Source organism: Pundamilia nyererei, unplaced genomic scaffold (assembly GCF_000239375.1).
Source record: "Pundamilia nyererei isolate P.nyererei 1_Seehausen unplaced genomic scaffold, PunNye1.0 scaffold00004, whole genome shotgun sequence".
NCBI lineage: Eukaryota > Metazoa > Chordata > Actinopteri > Cichliformes > Cichlidae > Pundamilia > Pundamilia nyererei.
In genome coordinates, this window is record NW_005187405.1 from 4,655,209 (window position 1) to 4,671,312 (window position 16,104).

The following is a 16,104-nucleotide window of genomic DNA, read 5'->3' on the forward strand; positions in this document are numbered from 1 at the left end:
CACACACACACACACACACACACACACACACACACACACACACACACACACACACACATCAGCCAGTGAAGCATGAGTGCAGCTGAGTGAGACATAAGAAAATAACATAAGAAAAAGCCAGGCTGAACCTATCAGCAGCAGAGTATGAATCCTATCAGCCAGCCAGACAGAATCTGTTCCAGAAAAGCCAAACTGTCTTGGACTGGTAACAAGCACTGGGAAATATGACTTTGTCTTATTATCAAGTAATTTCCTGAGTGTGATGCTTATTGTGCTCTTAGTCTTACCAATAGCCTCACAACTATTTCTAACAGGAAGGTAGGAAACAGTATTTATTAAGCAGCCTCAGAAAATAATTTGTGAGAAGGGGAAAAAATTGGATATTTATCCAAGGTTCCTTCTAATCATTGCAATAGAACTTGGCACAAGGCTGGACAGATATCTAGACCGCTATGGTATTTGCTTAGGCATTCAATCTAATATTGTGATGCATGCGTGCTTGCTGAGGAAGATGGTGGCTAATGAAGAAAAACAAAAGAAGACTTTTGGATTAAATATGACAGCAGAGAACAGAGATGTGTTTATGGTTATGGTTCTATTTTGCAGAGTGCACTGTTGGCAGCCATGTTATCTTTAAGACATGAGAGCGCTCTGCAGCACACATGCCAGCCAGCAAGTTCAAGATACTGGCACGCTGCCCACTTGGGCCCAGCATGCTCTTGTTAAGCAACCAATGCTGACAAAGCACGGTTCACAGAAAGCGAGAGAGAAGGAGAGAGAGACACCCGGGACGATAAAAAAGGAAAGTTGTCAAGAGGGTAGCAGCACGTAGTGACTCTACAGAGAAAAAGCCTGTTCACTCAGTGGTTTTAAAGGCATATTAAAAGCATACATTCTCCCACAGGTAGACACCTGACAGAAGCACATTCAAACACACCTGTGCACACTTCACTGTGCTCCTTCCTTTAGCAACAAGCCCTCCCTTCATCTTATTTCTCTCTGCTCACTTTCAAGGCCCCAGTCCCTGCTCTGTGGGTTCTCACACATTCATGAGGTGAGAAGGGCAAATGAAAAGCAGAGGTAATTAGGACAGATTTGAGCCCAACTTCAAGACTTTATGGCACGTTGAGCTTCTCCCTTGCTCCTCCCTCTTTTCCTTTTGTTATTTCCCACTTTTCCCCAGTGAGGCCGAGTTCTCCAAACTCTGAAAGCATCCTTCTTGCATCCTGTCCTCATGTGTCATGTTTACTCAGGAGACTAGAAAGGCATTGCAATAGAAACACGCTTAGTACACACGCACTTCGAAAGACACAGTGCATTTGCTCCAATGTTAAGTCCATAAACACAGTCTCCCTCCACCCTGTAGACTAAATGAGACATGTAGGGACCAATTCCGGATATCCTCCCTAATTTGAGCATGAGCTCATAGCGCCGAGCAATGTCATTCTGTGTCCAAACGTCAGCCTCTAGAGCAATAACCCTGTCGTTTAAAACATCTGCAGAGAAATATACACGCAGACGTGAAGTGAGAGAACAAAAATGATGATGTGAGAGAGGACGGGATAAAATTAGTGAAAGACATTGCAGACAAATCCAGAGATTGCAATAAAGATAGAGGGACCTGAATCTGATGGATAAACGATGCTTGAAAACAGGATGTAGCAGTCAAGTGACTCACTCTTCCAATCATATGCAAAAGCAATAAATCAAATCAAATACATGCAATAAATGAACCTGTTGGCTCAACAAAGGCTGCGTTGTGTGGGCCACCCAGGATGATTCTGACAGTTAAAATAAAGAAAGCATTAAGCAAACTTTTTAATTAAACTAAAACGCTTCAGGCTAGGTATTCTTGTTTGCCTGTCAGTGCTGAGAGAGAGGAAATGAGAGGCATGGGGTTGTGAGTGCAAAGAGCAACTAACATGGAAACTACTGTCTAAAAAGGCAATTAGAAGAGCTGTAAATTCCCAAAAGGCAGGGGGACAATTACTGTAGGCAGAACTAAGCCACCTGGGAAGACAAACAATCTCACAGTGACTCACTTATTATCGTGCATTCCCATTATCTATTCCCCCCATTAGTTCGTCTTCTTATTCTGCATTCTGCCTTTAAAAGCCGAGGCCTTCAAGTATCTTCAAGTCTTCGATTGTGGTTTTCGATCACATTGGGTCTGAAATTCATGTACAGAAATACACGCGCACACACACGCACACAGAAGCACACGCATAGCCTGCCAGGCGTCTGGAGAGTTCCTGGATGATGAAACAAGGATCAGCTAATTATGCCACCTCAGTGAGAAAAGTAATCGTTCTTTATATGGCGTAGTTTTCAGTCCCTGTCACTCTTTCTCAAATTAACTCCTTGTCCTCAAAGGGCACGTACTGCAAAGTTTCAAATGTAGTGCACTCACTTTGTATGATATTTAAGCCAAGAGAGTACATTTCTCTGAAAAAGTATTTGTCAAGTCTTGTGAGGACAACTTGAGCCTCAAGGTGGCCACAGTGTCTAGTGAAGGTGGTAAATATTGTACATCCTTACATGTCTTTGGTGCATATGTATATGCTCACACACAGACACACGATATCCTGCACATGTAATATACACATGTTCAAAATTTCTATATTACACAAACATTAATGGCCTTTAGCTGTGAGTCAGGCCCCCCCCTCTCATATCAGTGTCACTAGTGATCAAAAGTGTCAGCATTTTCCTGACATCTGCCATCCCAGCCTCGTGACTATATACCCAGATACCTACTCTCTTGCTCATCATTCCCACCTGTCGTTCACACTCTCACACACACGCAGACACCACACACACAGACAAACAAACACATGAAATTCATTTTCCTTTTCAACAGCTTGCAAACAAGAGTTCCCTGAACAAGAATCTACTAAAATCCTAGTAAGAATCCTTTTACAACAAGCAAGAAAACATTAGGCCACAGAAAAGTTTCCAAGCGAGATCACACCAGATCTGATTGGCTATGGCAGGGTGACAGCCGAAAGCCCTTGATGGCAATTTTAAGCTGACCGAGCTTAGAGCGGGCTCTGTGGTTCACACCTACCAACCATCAGTGCCCAATGACCATTCCTTATCAGCTATGACATGGATTAGGCTATGACTGTTTGTGCTATGGTTGAGAGAGGGAGAGTAGTGAGCTGACCTAGGTGTATCTGTGAGGATCCTGTGGGAGGTTTAATGTTAGGAAGAATGAATGATAAGGAAGAGAGGGGCTGATGCCTGAAAATTAATAACCTGGCTGTAGGTTTTAGGGCCGGACACTGGTATGATGAGGTGGAAGAACTATAGCTAAGGTTAATTGTATATTTTCAAGATTTTGAAGCTAGCAAGCAAACCTGTTTATTCACATTATTACAGGAACACAAGCACACATGTGGTCTGCATTTAGGGGGTCATACTCATGACATGGCAACTCCCACATAAGACAAAGCACAGTAGGAAATTTAAGGCTGTCAAAACAAACGATGTCTAACGAAAGCACATATACATGCAGACACACTCCTCACACACCCCCATGTAACTTCCAGTGTGCATATCCTTTTGGCTAACCTTACCAATCAGCATGAGAGCTTTGAGTTCAAATAATATGAACAACAGTGTAAAAAAACACTCAGACACTGCACCCGTCGTGAGATTTGCTGCACACACCTGAATATAAGCTGAGAGCAAACAAAAAGAAATAGGAGGAAAAGGTGTTATTTAGAGTTTAAATAACAGCACCAATGTTATCAGACAAATTCATATTCTTGTTACTTCAGTATATGAGGCACCGGCTACTTCACATTCCACTACAGGCTCTCAGACAGCTCAGAGACTGTCCTTAGAAGGCCTTGAAAATTAAAGCCTAGTGACATCATCATTTTCGGCACCATCCAGTTTCTATTGTTATTCCATTGTTATTTTCCATCTTGGCCTTTTCAGGATATGTTGAACACCTGATCTTCATTCACGAGGAAGGCTCAGACATGAGGTAAGGAGGGAGGAATAATAATAACCCTGAAAAGGACAAACACAGCTATTTCACTTAATTGGTTTATGAGCATGCTGTAAGAGGAGCTTATCTCTAGAAACGTTTAAACACTTATAAAAATGCTTTGTGTTCAAGCAGTGGAATTTCACATAGCTTTCATTTTAGTTCAAGAAACATTATGTGGATGAGTATACACTTTCCAGATGACATACATGAGTTAAACGTGAGCAGTAATTTCCATGGCATCGATGTACAGGACCGTTCCCTTACCCGTTATTACTCCATTATTTCATATTAGACACCAAGACCAGCAGTGTTTCTTGCTTCCTTTGTATCAAAAATCTGGCCAATGCTGCATCAAAGCAGTTTGTGGCCATATAAAACTAATTGCATGGTACTAAAATTCCTGTAGCACTAAAACATCCGAGGCATGTTTCCTACCGAGTGGCATTGTACTGGAGGAAAAACCTGGTCTGTTTTAGATTTGTTTTTTTTTTATTTAAATGACACTGCAATTAGTGGAGGAGGGAGGGCAAACTTGGGAAGCTGGTGCACTGCTTGATTTAGTTGTGTGTAGCACAAAGACCTTTAACTTCCAAGATAGGCTTTTATCTACAGCAAAGATTTTTTATATCAAAGAGGCATCACAAACAAAAATTATATAAATGAATAAAGAACAAAAGCAAAAAGAACTATTACTTTCAAGGATTGTTACACCCTACTTCAAAACTACTATAATTTATTTTTCCAAGGACTGCAGTCATTGTTTTACTGTCCCAGGAGCAGGACTGGACCGTTCTGAAGCAGACCATCTTCCACAAAACACTAGAGGCTAAGAAAAAGACCTCCATACTCTCTTTTCCCGTCTACCCTCAGTGATCCTGCTTCATATTTCTGTTGCTGCCAAACCCAGAGAAGAAGTGGGACCATGCCCATTTCCTCAGTTACACTTGCCTGCACGCCAGTTACCAAGGTCCTGGGAATCTGAGTGAAAACTTACAAATAAATATTCTTGCCTGGAAACAAGCAAATAAACTTAGATATTTGCTTATTTTATTGTTTAATCTGGATTCTAGTAGAGGAAATAAAGTTCAGTTACAGGTCAACAAACGCTGGGTTTTCTAGCTTGATTCTTTGCAGAAGCCAGCCTCTCTGGGCTATCAGTCCCATGCAGTGGCAGGTACAGTGTGCTGCAGGTATGTCATACGTAGGTGAAGCATAACAACTTACCAACACGCTGAATAATTATACTATACATAAAAAACAGTTTCAGGTCAATTCAGCCCTAGCTTGACCCCCATTGTATATGAACTTACCCTGGAAGGCATCGACATGGAAAGCGATCACATGCTTAATCTCATGGGTGTAGGCCTGAATGTTATGGAGAGTTTCCCGTTTTACAGCAAACTGGTAGCTCTCCTCCATCTTCCGGGTGCAGCAGGATGGGCCTTGGTGCTTACAAAACAACAGATCTGCATCTAAGAAAGTAAAAAAGCAGGTTTAGTTTATTTGCTGTTCTCTTTTTTTGGTCAATCCAAATTTAGACAAGCTATAACGTTAACAGACAGAAGAGCCAGAGGACAGGAAGTGAAAGTCATCATCCATGTTTCCAGCCATAATATTTTCCTGGTAAATATATTGTTGTCTCAATTTGATGTGACTGAGCACATCGGTCATATCAGGATGTACACTGGTGCAATGCAAACACACAAAGGTTTACACACAAGCACAAACACAAATACAAGCAACAACGGTGGGAAATCACATCTATAAAAAAAACCTCCTGTTAATCACAATACTCCAGTTCATCAGCTAATACAATTAAAAAAGAACAGTTTAATTACAAGCACATAGTTTAGTTCAACTAGAAATTTGTACAGTAGTACTCTACCAGTGTTACCTACTTCTCACCAGTGCTTTTAATACTTTATAAATACAATTACAATGTCACTGAAACGGCCCTTTCCCACATTTATTTGCACAAATGCACATGCTCATTTTCCATTTTCATAATGTATAAGTCTGGTATGATAACTCATTTTACTGGGGGAAGGGCTGAACAGGAGTGGCTGGAGGCAGGTGTTGTAACCAGAGCCTAAAGCATGGCCTAAGGACAGACCACAAGACCAGTGCCTCACTGTCCAAATCCCACCATGAAACACAATAGGGTTTCATTCTGAATCCCTCTTTCCCTTCTCCTCCCTCCCTCCCTCATCCCCATTTGCCTGGCATATCCTTGTGAGGCCTGGGTGTCTCTTAATTACCCAGTGAGGCTCCATTTGTTCCCATCTCAGAGCCAGATGAGTGAAGTCATAACTGGCTGTCCTGCCCCTTACAGCTCATTATCTCTATCTCTGTAGCAGTCCAGCCCTTCTGCATTGGCCCTGGCTATTATTACATGGAGCCTAATATTGAGATTCTAATCACTTTAAAAGCCCAAATCAAATCAAAACGCTCATATAAAGCTCAAATTGGGTAAACAGACCCAAATTGATCTAACATTTATTTGTTTGCAGAGGGGTAATTTAAACATACACATCCCATCTTCCAACAATGATTGACTTAAAGCTGACATCCTCCACTGCACAAAAGTCATGAACTTTCTGAGAATGAAAAAGTTAAGAACCATCCAGCAACTACTACAGTAAACAACCTTTAAGAAGCAGAGCAAGCATGTGCTTAGAGTCAACTCGTTTGTTCATTTCATACACTTTGGATTAAACAGGTCAGTCACTGTATAGATTTTAAAATCTACACCCAGTTCGGACCTCTTTAGCGTGGACAAACAGTTGAGTTATAGAACAAATGACATGCAAAAAAAAGCTCAAACTGTTAGTTTTAGAAGTGCTTCACAAACATTTGTAGCGTTTGATCCTGTAATAAAACATCCAATAACAATTTTAGTGTCATTTATTACTCTGGGAAATACTTGAATTAAGCTTAATTTATGCTTATTTGACATTAAAAATACATCAAGTTTTTCTTTAAAGATTTCTGAAAGGACAAAGTATTGTTTTTGCTCCATTTTTAGGCTAAGATTTCCCTATATGTGGTGCATGTCCTCTCTCCGCTTCTGTCCCTGACCCTGCTCAATTCACTGGCTGGCTCCTTCTCTGTTTTGTGTTTGCGTGTTATCTGTGATATGAAAGTAATATCCAGGGACTCATAGTGGAATTCAGCCTGGCTTCTTCGTCCACTGAGCGTAACTGTGTGGAGTAAGTGATACTCAGGAAAACTTTGACTCTTAAAGCCACCGCAGCAGACAGGACAGGCTGACTGTGTACCAAATATACTGAGCCATTTCCTGCAATCAGCCCATGCCACTGCTTTCCCCCCCTGTCGTAGCGAACAACTCCTGAATTTCTTCTTTTTTATCTTTTTGAATATTTATTTGGTGCTTTCTACATGAAGGAGAAGTATGGAACCTGTGAACGCAGGCCCACGACTCACTGAAGTCTACAATACAGGACATATTGTACTGTATGTATCAATTTTCATCTTCTTTGTGAAAATGTTTTAACCATAATGCCTTTGTAATTGCAGTATAGCCAACATACAAATCTTTAAAACCCATCCTATTTCTGTCTTTCATTGCTGCGTGACTGGTTAACATTAAGTCACTTGAATGTAGCATGGGTCTTAAAAGGCTGCTCAGTTACAACATGAATGAAAACTTCTGCAAAGTCAAAAAACAAAAGGACACATTCGGAAAAAGCAACAGTTGATAGCAACAATAGCAAATTTCCCCCATTATACTTGGCAAACTACCCAGCTCTGTCAAAGTGCTTGAGGATGTTGACTTAACAGCAGTTTCCCAATCATGCCTCAAACCTTCAGGTGGAAGGATTCATATGTTGCACAGTGTCAACGCTGTTGCCTTTAAGGCATTCCCGCATAAAATCACATCTATATATAATTTTTTTTGTCATTTGGCTCTACATCGTCACAGTGCATTTTGAATCAGATAACCCAAATTTGAGCTTAACAAACTCAAGCAAAAACTTTGTAGGATTTACAGCCGTTTTATTTTATTATTTATTTTATTGCTGGGAAATAAGTAAGTGTCCAGATTTTGTTTCTCTTTTCCTCTATGATATAAAACAGCAATTGTCTCTGCAATCTCAGCCACGGCTCGCAGCTTTACACAAGTATCGTGGTGGTCACTCAGTACTGACCCTTCATTATGTAATTGTTAATTTTTTGTAACCTTGTTATGAGTTTGCAATCTTTGTTCATCTTCATGATGCTGTTTCTGTCTAATTAAGTGCTACTTTTTTAAATTCCTTACACAAACTTTTGCAAATCAGTGACTCCAATTCTTGATTACTTACCAGTGATCCCTTTTCAACTGCTATGCCCTTGTAAGTACAAATACATTTTTTATTAATGAATGAATGAATAATGAATACTTATGTACTGATGATTTTCTTTGTACCATCAAAAACACATTGCAAGGGTGCTGGAAAAACTTCTTTCACAGCGCATCTGCCTCCACCTCACCCTATCCCTATCATCTTCCTCTGTCAACCTCTGCATGTTTGACTTCCACGAACCTCCTACCTGGCGACTCTGGGTTGTTTTTTTTTGCCTTATATACTGTATTTCCACATATGTTTGCACATGTTTCAATAAAGCACTCTGCCTATTCCAGCTTAACTTCCTGTCTTTTTATTAGTGCCAGCCTCTCCAAACTATACACCACTCTACTACCTCCACTCCACCCAAAAATGAATTAATTCATTGATTAACTGCATATTTAGTATTGTTACGTCCCTCTGCAGCTTTTAATCGTCTCAGTGTTTTCAGCTGGTGCTAATTGGCCACACCTAGTCAGGTGTGGATAAAAGCATACCTGAGGCAAGCATTCCGGCAGTGCACTAGTCTTTGCCTTGGTGGCACCAGCCATTTTAGCCAACCTGGTGTTCCATTTTAGGATGAAACCTCTTCTCACCCACACGCTGTTATTCATCTCCTTTTTTTTATGTTGCGGCTTTTGAGCCGGGTCGTAACAAGTATATCTTGAAAATCTACAAGAACTGATAAACTCTCATACCAGCCTTTCCAGGCAATCAGAATGTTATATAAGAAACATGCAGAGAATACTGCGGTGCAGAAATACAGCAAGATTTTCTTTGTACATGGTCTACAAGTTGAAGGTATGTATTTTTTATGTGATTCTACACGCAATCCAATTGGCCATTATACTGAGCTCTGTAATTAGTGCCTAATCTACATACTGCTCATTCTGCCTGGCTGAACTTTAACACACCCCTCTAGACGTCAACTTTGATTTCTAATCCCCTTAATTGTCCTCAGATGACAAATACCTCTGGGGTAATTTACCATTAATGACATGGCTCAGGGGTCTTGATTTGTTAGCCATGATCCCTTCAGCAACATCTCAGCACCCTTCATTGAACAAGCCAAAACATCTGAGTGAAGAAACTCTACTGCTGTTCACCACTGTTCACATGCCACGCCTATGTAGTACTAAAGTTTTCTACAGTATAATGCTTAGAAGAAGAAGATATGTTGCACCAACTCTGGTACTAATTTATTCATAGGTAGCTCACATCGCCTCAGTATGGTATGGAAATGTTGTTTGGATTTGGTATGCACTAATGAGCAGGTGGTTTGTGGTTTCCTGATACTGCTGTTTTTTTTTTTTTTTCTAATATTTTTCTGAGAACAAGAATAACTTTGTTAGAAAGTGAGTAATTAATGCAGTTACCCTTCTCCTGCCTCAGGAAGTAAGTTCCCTTTGAAATCCAAAGATCCACTGAACTTTCAGGATATTTGCTCTATACAGATTTGTGATGCTTTGGATAGGCCATGTTGAACCAAAACACATTTCAAAAGGGTCTCTGCCACATACCTGCATTTTTGGACTACTTTGAAACTCAAATGAAATGTTTAACTTTCCCATACCCCAATCTGGAACAGCCTACAGTGAGAGTCCTAAAGAGTCTAAAACCACACTAAAGGGCACAGACAGAGCAGAAAGAGAGATGTTAGGCTGGCAGGCAAACAGATGCAACCTGATGAAGCAGCATAATATCAGATGGGCATGCTTGTTTATTTTTCTGTTGATCATAATAAAGTAGTAGATACAAACTAAATACTGATATTCAAGCTTGTTGCAATTGCAAAAACTTTCTTGTTGCCTTATATACTATATTTCCATGCATGTCCTAACATGTTTTAATAAATCACTCTACTTATTTTCCATTTTCCTAGGAAAATATAAAGAAATGTGAGGTGGCTTGAGACTTTGCACAGTACTGTACATGGTTATATTTGAGAGGTAGATAAAATGACATCATAAAATCACATTTTCTCCCACCACATAAGTGAGCCAGGAGGGTAACGTAGACCACAATCATCTGAAACACAAGACTGGGTCAGACTGAAATCCAATAAGATGGGAAAACCTACTCAGACAGGGTAATCTCACCTTCAGTCTGGACAGCACTGGCTGGAGTATCTAAGTAAAGAGATCAAAGACCATGCAAGATTTTTATTTTATTTTTACGATTTTACATCCTCAGTTTTAAGAAACTGGAGATTTGGGGTTTTTTATGTTGTTATTTGTTTGATTTTCATTCCAACTTGGAGGAAAAAATGGTTGAGAAACTGCCAGACAGAAAATGGACTAGTGCTCAATAAAGTCTGTATGGAGTAGGTGTGCTCCATGTGTGCACAGCTTCAGTAAGAGTTAAAGTTAAAAAAGGAATCAATATAGCCAGAGCCAATCAAAGACTGTGGTGCACTTTGAGAGCTTGCCAAAGCCTTTAACACTGTAAACGGTTAAGGATGTGGCGACATGTGATAACACACTGAGTTCCCGTTCGCCTTTCTATTAACACGGCCTCACCCCTTTTGCATTAAACACACAAGACACTTTCTCTTTCTCTCTAAAACAGTTGGTAATGACTCAGTGAATTAGCATGGCGATACGAAAATGGGAGGGAAACGTGAGTGTGGTGCGCATACAATCCTGATCAAATAGCTTGCTTAAAAGGTTTTAACTGAGCTGTAAAATACTTTGATCATATCTAAAGAATTTATCCAGGAACCCAATTCATCAAGTTATGTGTCTGCGAGCAGCACTTCTTGCTGTCTACTTTCCAAATGATCTATCTCCAAAAGGGTTATATCAGCATGCCGTAGTAATCACAGTATGGAGTGTTTGGCTCTCCACCACTGCACCTAAGAGGCCATAAATCAGAGGATAAGCAACTTCATGTCACTGATTATCAAAGTTCCTTTGATGATGAATCCAGCATTGAGACAGTCTCTCCTTACACTATAAATTGTAGCCAGAAGAATAAATATTGTCTAAAAAGCAAATTGTTTGGTAATGAAACATCATATTGGTGTTAATATAAATTTGAAAACATCAAAGTTCTTTTAAAGTCTCCTTAATTAATTCAGCCAGTCCTTACATCTTATATTACTCACTTGGGTTTTACACAGAATTATTGCTTCATCAATGCAGTTTTAATTTCATAATTAAAGAATATGAGTCCTTCTTACGCCACAACTTAATTCACTTGTGCTGTCCTTGAAAACAAGAAATACAGACTAAACAAATCTGCAGAAAACATCTCTACTGTAAAGTACATCTATCTGAAACAGGATCATTCAATTGGACGGACCTCTGGCTGCCACACTCCTGCCACTTTGTGAGAAATCAGTTCACCACACATGAAATGCAGCACTGTATCCTAAAGCAAATATCAGACTGTGAAAAGCACTGAAGTCTTGCCACTTCAAATTTCAAGCGTTGCTTTTGTTGGCGTTTCATCTGAGAACTGAAGCAGAGTAGCATAATTGTGTACACATACACACATATACACCAGATCTTACACTCTGACAACCCCATCCATTGGTGAGCACTTTGAAGACAAGACTGCATCTAACCCAAAACACCCACTCAAAGAAAAAAAGAAAAGAAAAACAAGCTGTAAGCCCAAAATGCAACAGTGAAACTAAAGCAATGTTTTATTAACTTATGGTCCAGACTAAGGAGTTACAACTGCCTCATTCTGCAAAAATAAAACTGTTACAGTTAAGAAGAAAGACCATTTCATACCATCGCATCGCTCTGTGTAACATCTTTTATTCTCAGGTGGCAGAATGAGATATTTATGTAGCTTCTTTGAGAAGCTGAGCGTGCAAAAGTTTGTGACAGAAGTCTTGTCTCAGACTGCTGACGTGCTTGGAAGGTCCTTTCGTTGTCATTAAGCGCTAACTACTGCTTGCAAAGGAATATTCTCTGTTGCTAATAGTGACACCCTACTAAACAAACATATCGAGTGGTTTGGATGCACCTCTTGGTATGTTTACCACTCAGCTATCAGTTGCACTTCTCCCAGTTACAGCATGCAGACTCTAACTGGTTGATACTTAAGCTGCCACCAACCTGCATGTGACTACTGCACTGAGCATTCTGGCCTGCAGCAATATACAGACATTGAATGCCAAATAATGATCACCTCTGGTCAAATAACATAACTGATTTTTGCAGTGACAAGATAAAAATGCCTCATGCAGCAGACATACATCAAATGTTTTAGTAATAATAACAGTACCAATAACATAACACACACACAAAAAGAGTAGAATGAAAAGGACATACTGATGACTGTTAAACGTAGGAGACTGCTTTGTTGAATTAAAATATATGCATTTAGCAGCCACATTCTTCTGCAACTCTGTGTATTTAAGCATGGTCAAGCCCTGGGTCAAGACAAACTGAGCATCAGAAAGGAGAAAGAAAGGTGATTTAAGTGACTTGAACGTGGCATGGCTGTTGGTGCCAGATGGGCTGGACTGAGTATTTCAGAAATTGCTGATCTACTGGGATTTTCCCACACAACCATCTCTGGGGTTTACAGAGAAAGGTCTGAAAAAGAGAAAGGATCCAGTGTGTGGCAGCTATCTGGATTAGAATGGCCCTACTGCTTCAAAATGATAGGAAGGCAATGGCAACTCAAATAACCACTGTTTACAACCAAGATAAAGAGAAGAGCATATCTGAAAGCATAGCACAGAAGCAGAAGATCACACCAGGTGCCACTCCTGCCAGCTAAGTAAAGAAAACTGAGCCTATAATTCACCCACGCCCACCAAAATTAAAAAACAGAAGTCTGTCAGAATTGGTCAAATCAAATCTGCCTTATATTAGGCTGGTGTTGGTGTAATGATGTGGGTCTAATAGTAAAATGCAACATGTCACAAAGCTGAGATCACCTCAACCTGGTTTCTGGAGCATGCCAGTGAGTTCACTGCACTCAAATGGCCTCCACAGTTACCAGATCTCAGCCCTTAGAGCGCCTTTGAGCTGTGGCACAACAGGAAATTCTCATCATGGATGGGTCGCAACTGTGTGATGTTATCATATCAGCATTAAACCAATTTTAAAAATCCCTGAGGAACGTTTCAGCAACTTGCTGAATCTGTGTTATGCATAATTAAGGCATTTTTGAAGGCAAAGTGTAACTAATATAGTGGCCAGTGACTGCATATAGTCACTGGCCACTAATTTGCTCCATCTTAAAACTGACACCATCCTTATTTAATAGTGACAACATATCACAGTATTACTACCAAAAAAGCAAAATTACCACAGCAGGACTAATGTCTAAACTGGTTTATAAACGTCTCCAAGAAAAGATTGAACTGATGTTTATCCTCATAAATTAACTCTTTTTGTTTTTCTATTATTCTTTTTCGGTGTGCAGGAGGAAAGCACAGACCCCAAAACCTTTAAGGCTTTTAAAACAGTTTCCAAGCACTGCTGTAGCTATGTAGAGAAATTATTCATATAAAACGCTCTAAGTTTGTGTGAGTCAATCTTCAATAATTGCAAAGAAACCAGGAGATTTCAAATCAATCACTATTTTCACTGTCCTCATCATATGATACTATTTGCGTCACACTCGATCTGTTGTAGCTCACAAACCCTATCTCAGCTGGATGGCACGTGAACCTGCAAATTTTATAATATTAGACCAATTAATATCAGACAAGACTCACACATATATGAATAGCTTAAATGTGTACATAATAGCTGAGAGATATGATTTATAAAGAAAACACAAACGCAAGAATGCAAGATGACAGACATATTTGACTTGAAAGAACAGACAAACATGTTCAGACAGACTTCACTCACTTTAAGATCATGTCAGATTTGTCGGTATGTTACACTGTTTAGAACAGAAATCATCCTAGGAAAGTGGACACGCAATCCATCGTATTATTATATACACATGCTCTGGTCGAAACAATTTCAAAATTCTCCATCTAATATGACCAATATGGTAAAAACAAGATAGATGCAATATCTTCTTTCACCTCAGTGAACTTTTAACTCTTATAAGGCCATTCACAGTGATCCACATTCGCATAGTATAAGAGCAATGTAATCGATATCAGGAGCCCATTCATTAAAGGACTTTTATTTATTTATTTTTTAAATTAAAGTCAAATCCTGGGCTGATTTAACATGACATCATCTACACCTTTTAAGTATGGCGTTTGCTTTAGTGTTATGACTTCACTCGTTTTAAGACTAAAATGCTTCTGGAAAGCTATCAGACGCACATAGTGCGCTTTAGCCAAAGTGCTCCACGCCATGGGTGCCAAACCCACTCGCTCACCTGTGACAGGTGTCTCCGGTACCCGGTTCAGCGGCCCGACCTGCTGGAAAGCGGTCCTCACTTCATAACAGCTGTACGTGTCCACGTCGATCACTTTCACCGCAAACGTGAGCAGCGACAAAATCCAAAAGCATCCGACAGAGTTTACGCGTGGGCATATTCCTCGCGACATTGCCGCATCTCACACCAGGTATCCTCGTGGATAGCGTACTGTAACCCGACTGTAAACTGTGTGACAAGGTTGGGAAGAAGAAAAAAAAAAGACGGTACGTGTGTCTAATGAAGCGACGATTAGTTTAAACATCTGACAAACTTCTCCGTCTGGTTTTCACATTATTGGTGAGTGTGACCGCCTCACAGCAGAGATTTGGGGTCTTCTCCTGGACAGAGGAAGAGTGGTGTGGGCTAAACCCTCTCTGTCCCGCGCTTAACACTTTGCATTGGTCTACTGCCTGCATGCCTATTTCCAAAGCCTTGCGCACTTTCCCCTCCCTTGCATTTTACTTCAGCTAAGTGCCCTTACTGAAACTCACTTCAACACTGCTACAACAGATCGAAGCGTCTCTATCCCTTATGACATTCTAAATCCTTAATAGTAAAATATTTAAGATGCCACTTGCTATCAGTGCTCTAGCACACTAGACTTAGGGTAATATTTAGGCTAAATGGACCTCTCACCAGCATAATATCTTTAAGACACACAGAAAATTAAATGAATGTGGGCTTAAAGATGACCAGACATTCTGTTCAATTTGAAAGTATCACAACTGGCTCCCAGTAGATTCTACCTGCATTAAGGAGCGCTGGGATAGAGCTTTACTTGTTTAATTTACATTGGCGCCATCTTCTGGCGAAATGTTTAGTAGATGTGGTGGTGGCATCAAGTGTTCCAAAAAAACTGTTACAAAAGATGTCGATTATTAATAAATAGCAAATTAAAATTAGATGGAATGAAAACAATGCAATATGAAGTGTTGGCTTGTTAGAGCTACTTTTTTATCGCATATATTTTAACATGCGACTGTGTGGGGACATGTATTGGTTTACACATCTGCCTAAAAGACAAAAGCTCCCTGATTTAAACCTGGCAGGAGACACATTGGATTAGGGTTGTGTAAAAATGTGCAAAAAAATCATACAACTGCTGTAGTGAGCAATTATGAAGAAGGGTAAAGCTGCAAGGAGTTCATTTTAATCTGAAAACTTTTCTGTAATAATTACATCTGCTAATATTTTTGTGGCACAAATGATTGAAAAGCAGATCTTCTTAGGGAGTTGAATCCATTGTTTTCTTGACCAAAGAGGGGATGTACTTACTTTTTCCGATGACTGCATATAGTCACAGTGTAAATGTCACCCAATGAAACCATCTTCAAAGCTTGATGTAAGAAAAGCAAATGGCGTGCAGCGCAGGGGGTGATGACTATGACACCTCAGAAACAG

General features: G+C 40.0%; 1 protein-coding gene across 2 annotated transcripts in view; it reads right to left on the reverse strand.

Annotated features, from left to right (window-relative positions):
- The window catches only part of gpc5c (glypican 5c), a 101,193-nt gene extending 86,078 nt beyond the window's left edge, over positions 1–15,115 (reverse strand). For both annotated transcript variants that reach the window (XM_005721275.1, XM_005721274.1), the window contains exons 1-2: positions 14,662–15,115; positions 5,311–5,472 (exon numbers count right to left, since the gene is read on the reverse strand). In XM_005721275.1, coding sequence (XP_005721332.1) covers positions 5,311–5,472; positions 14,662–14,833 — 334 coding nt within the window. In that variant the 5' untranslated portion in view covers positions 14,834–15,115. The remainder of the gene's footprint in view (positions 1–5,310; positions 5,473–14,661) is intronic.
- Positions 15,116–16,104: the final 989 nt, after the last annotated feature.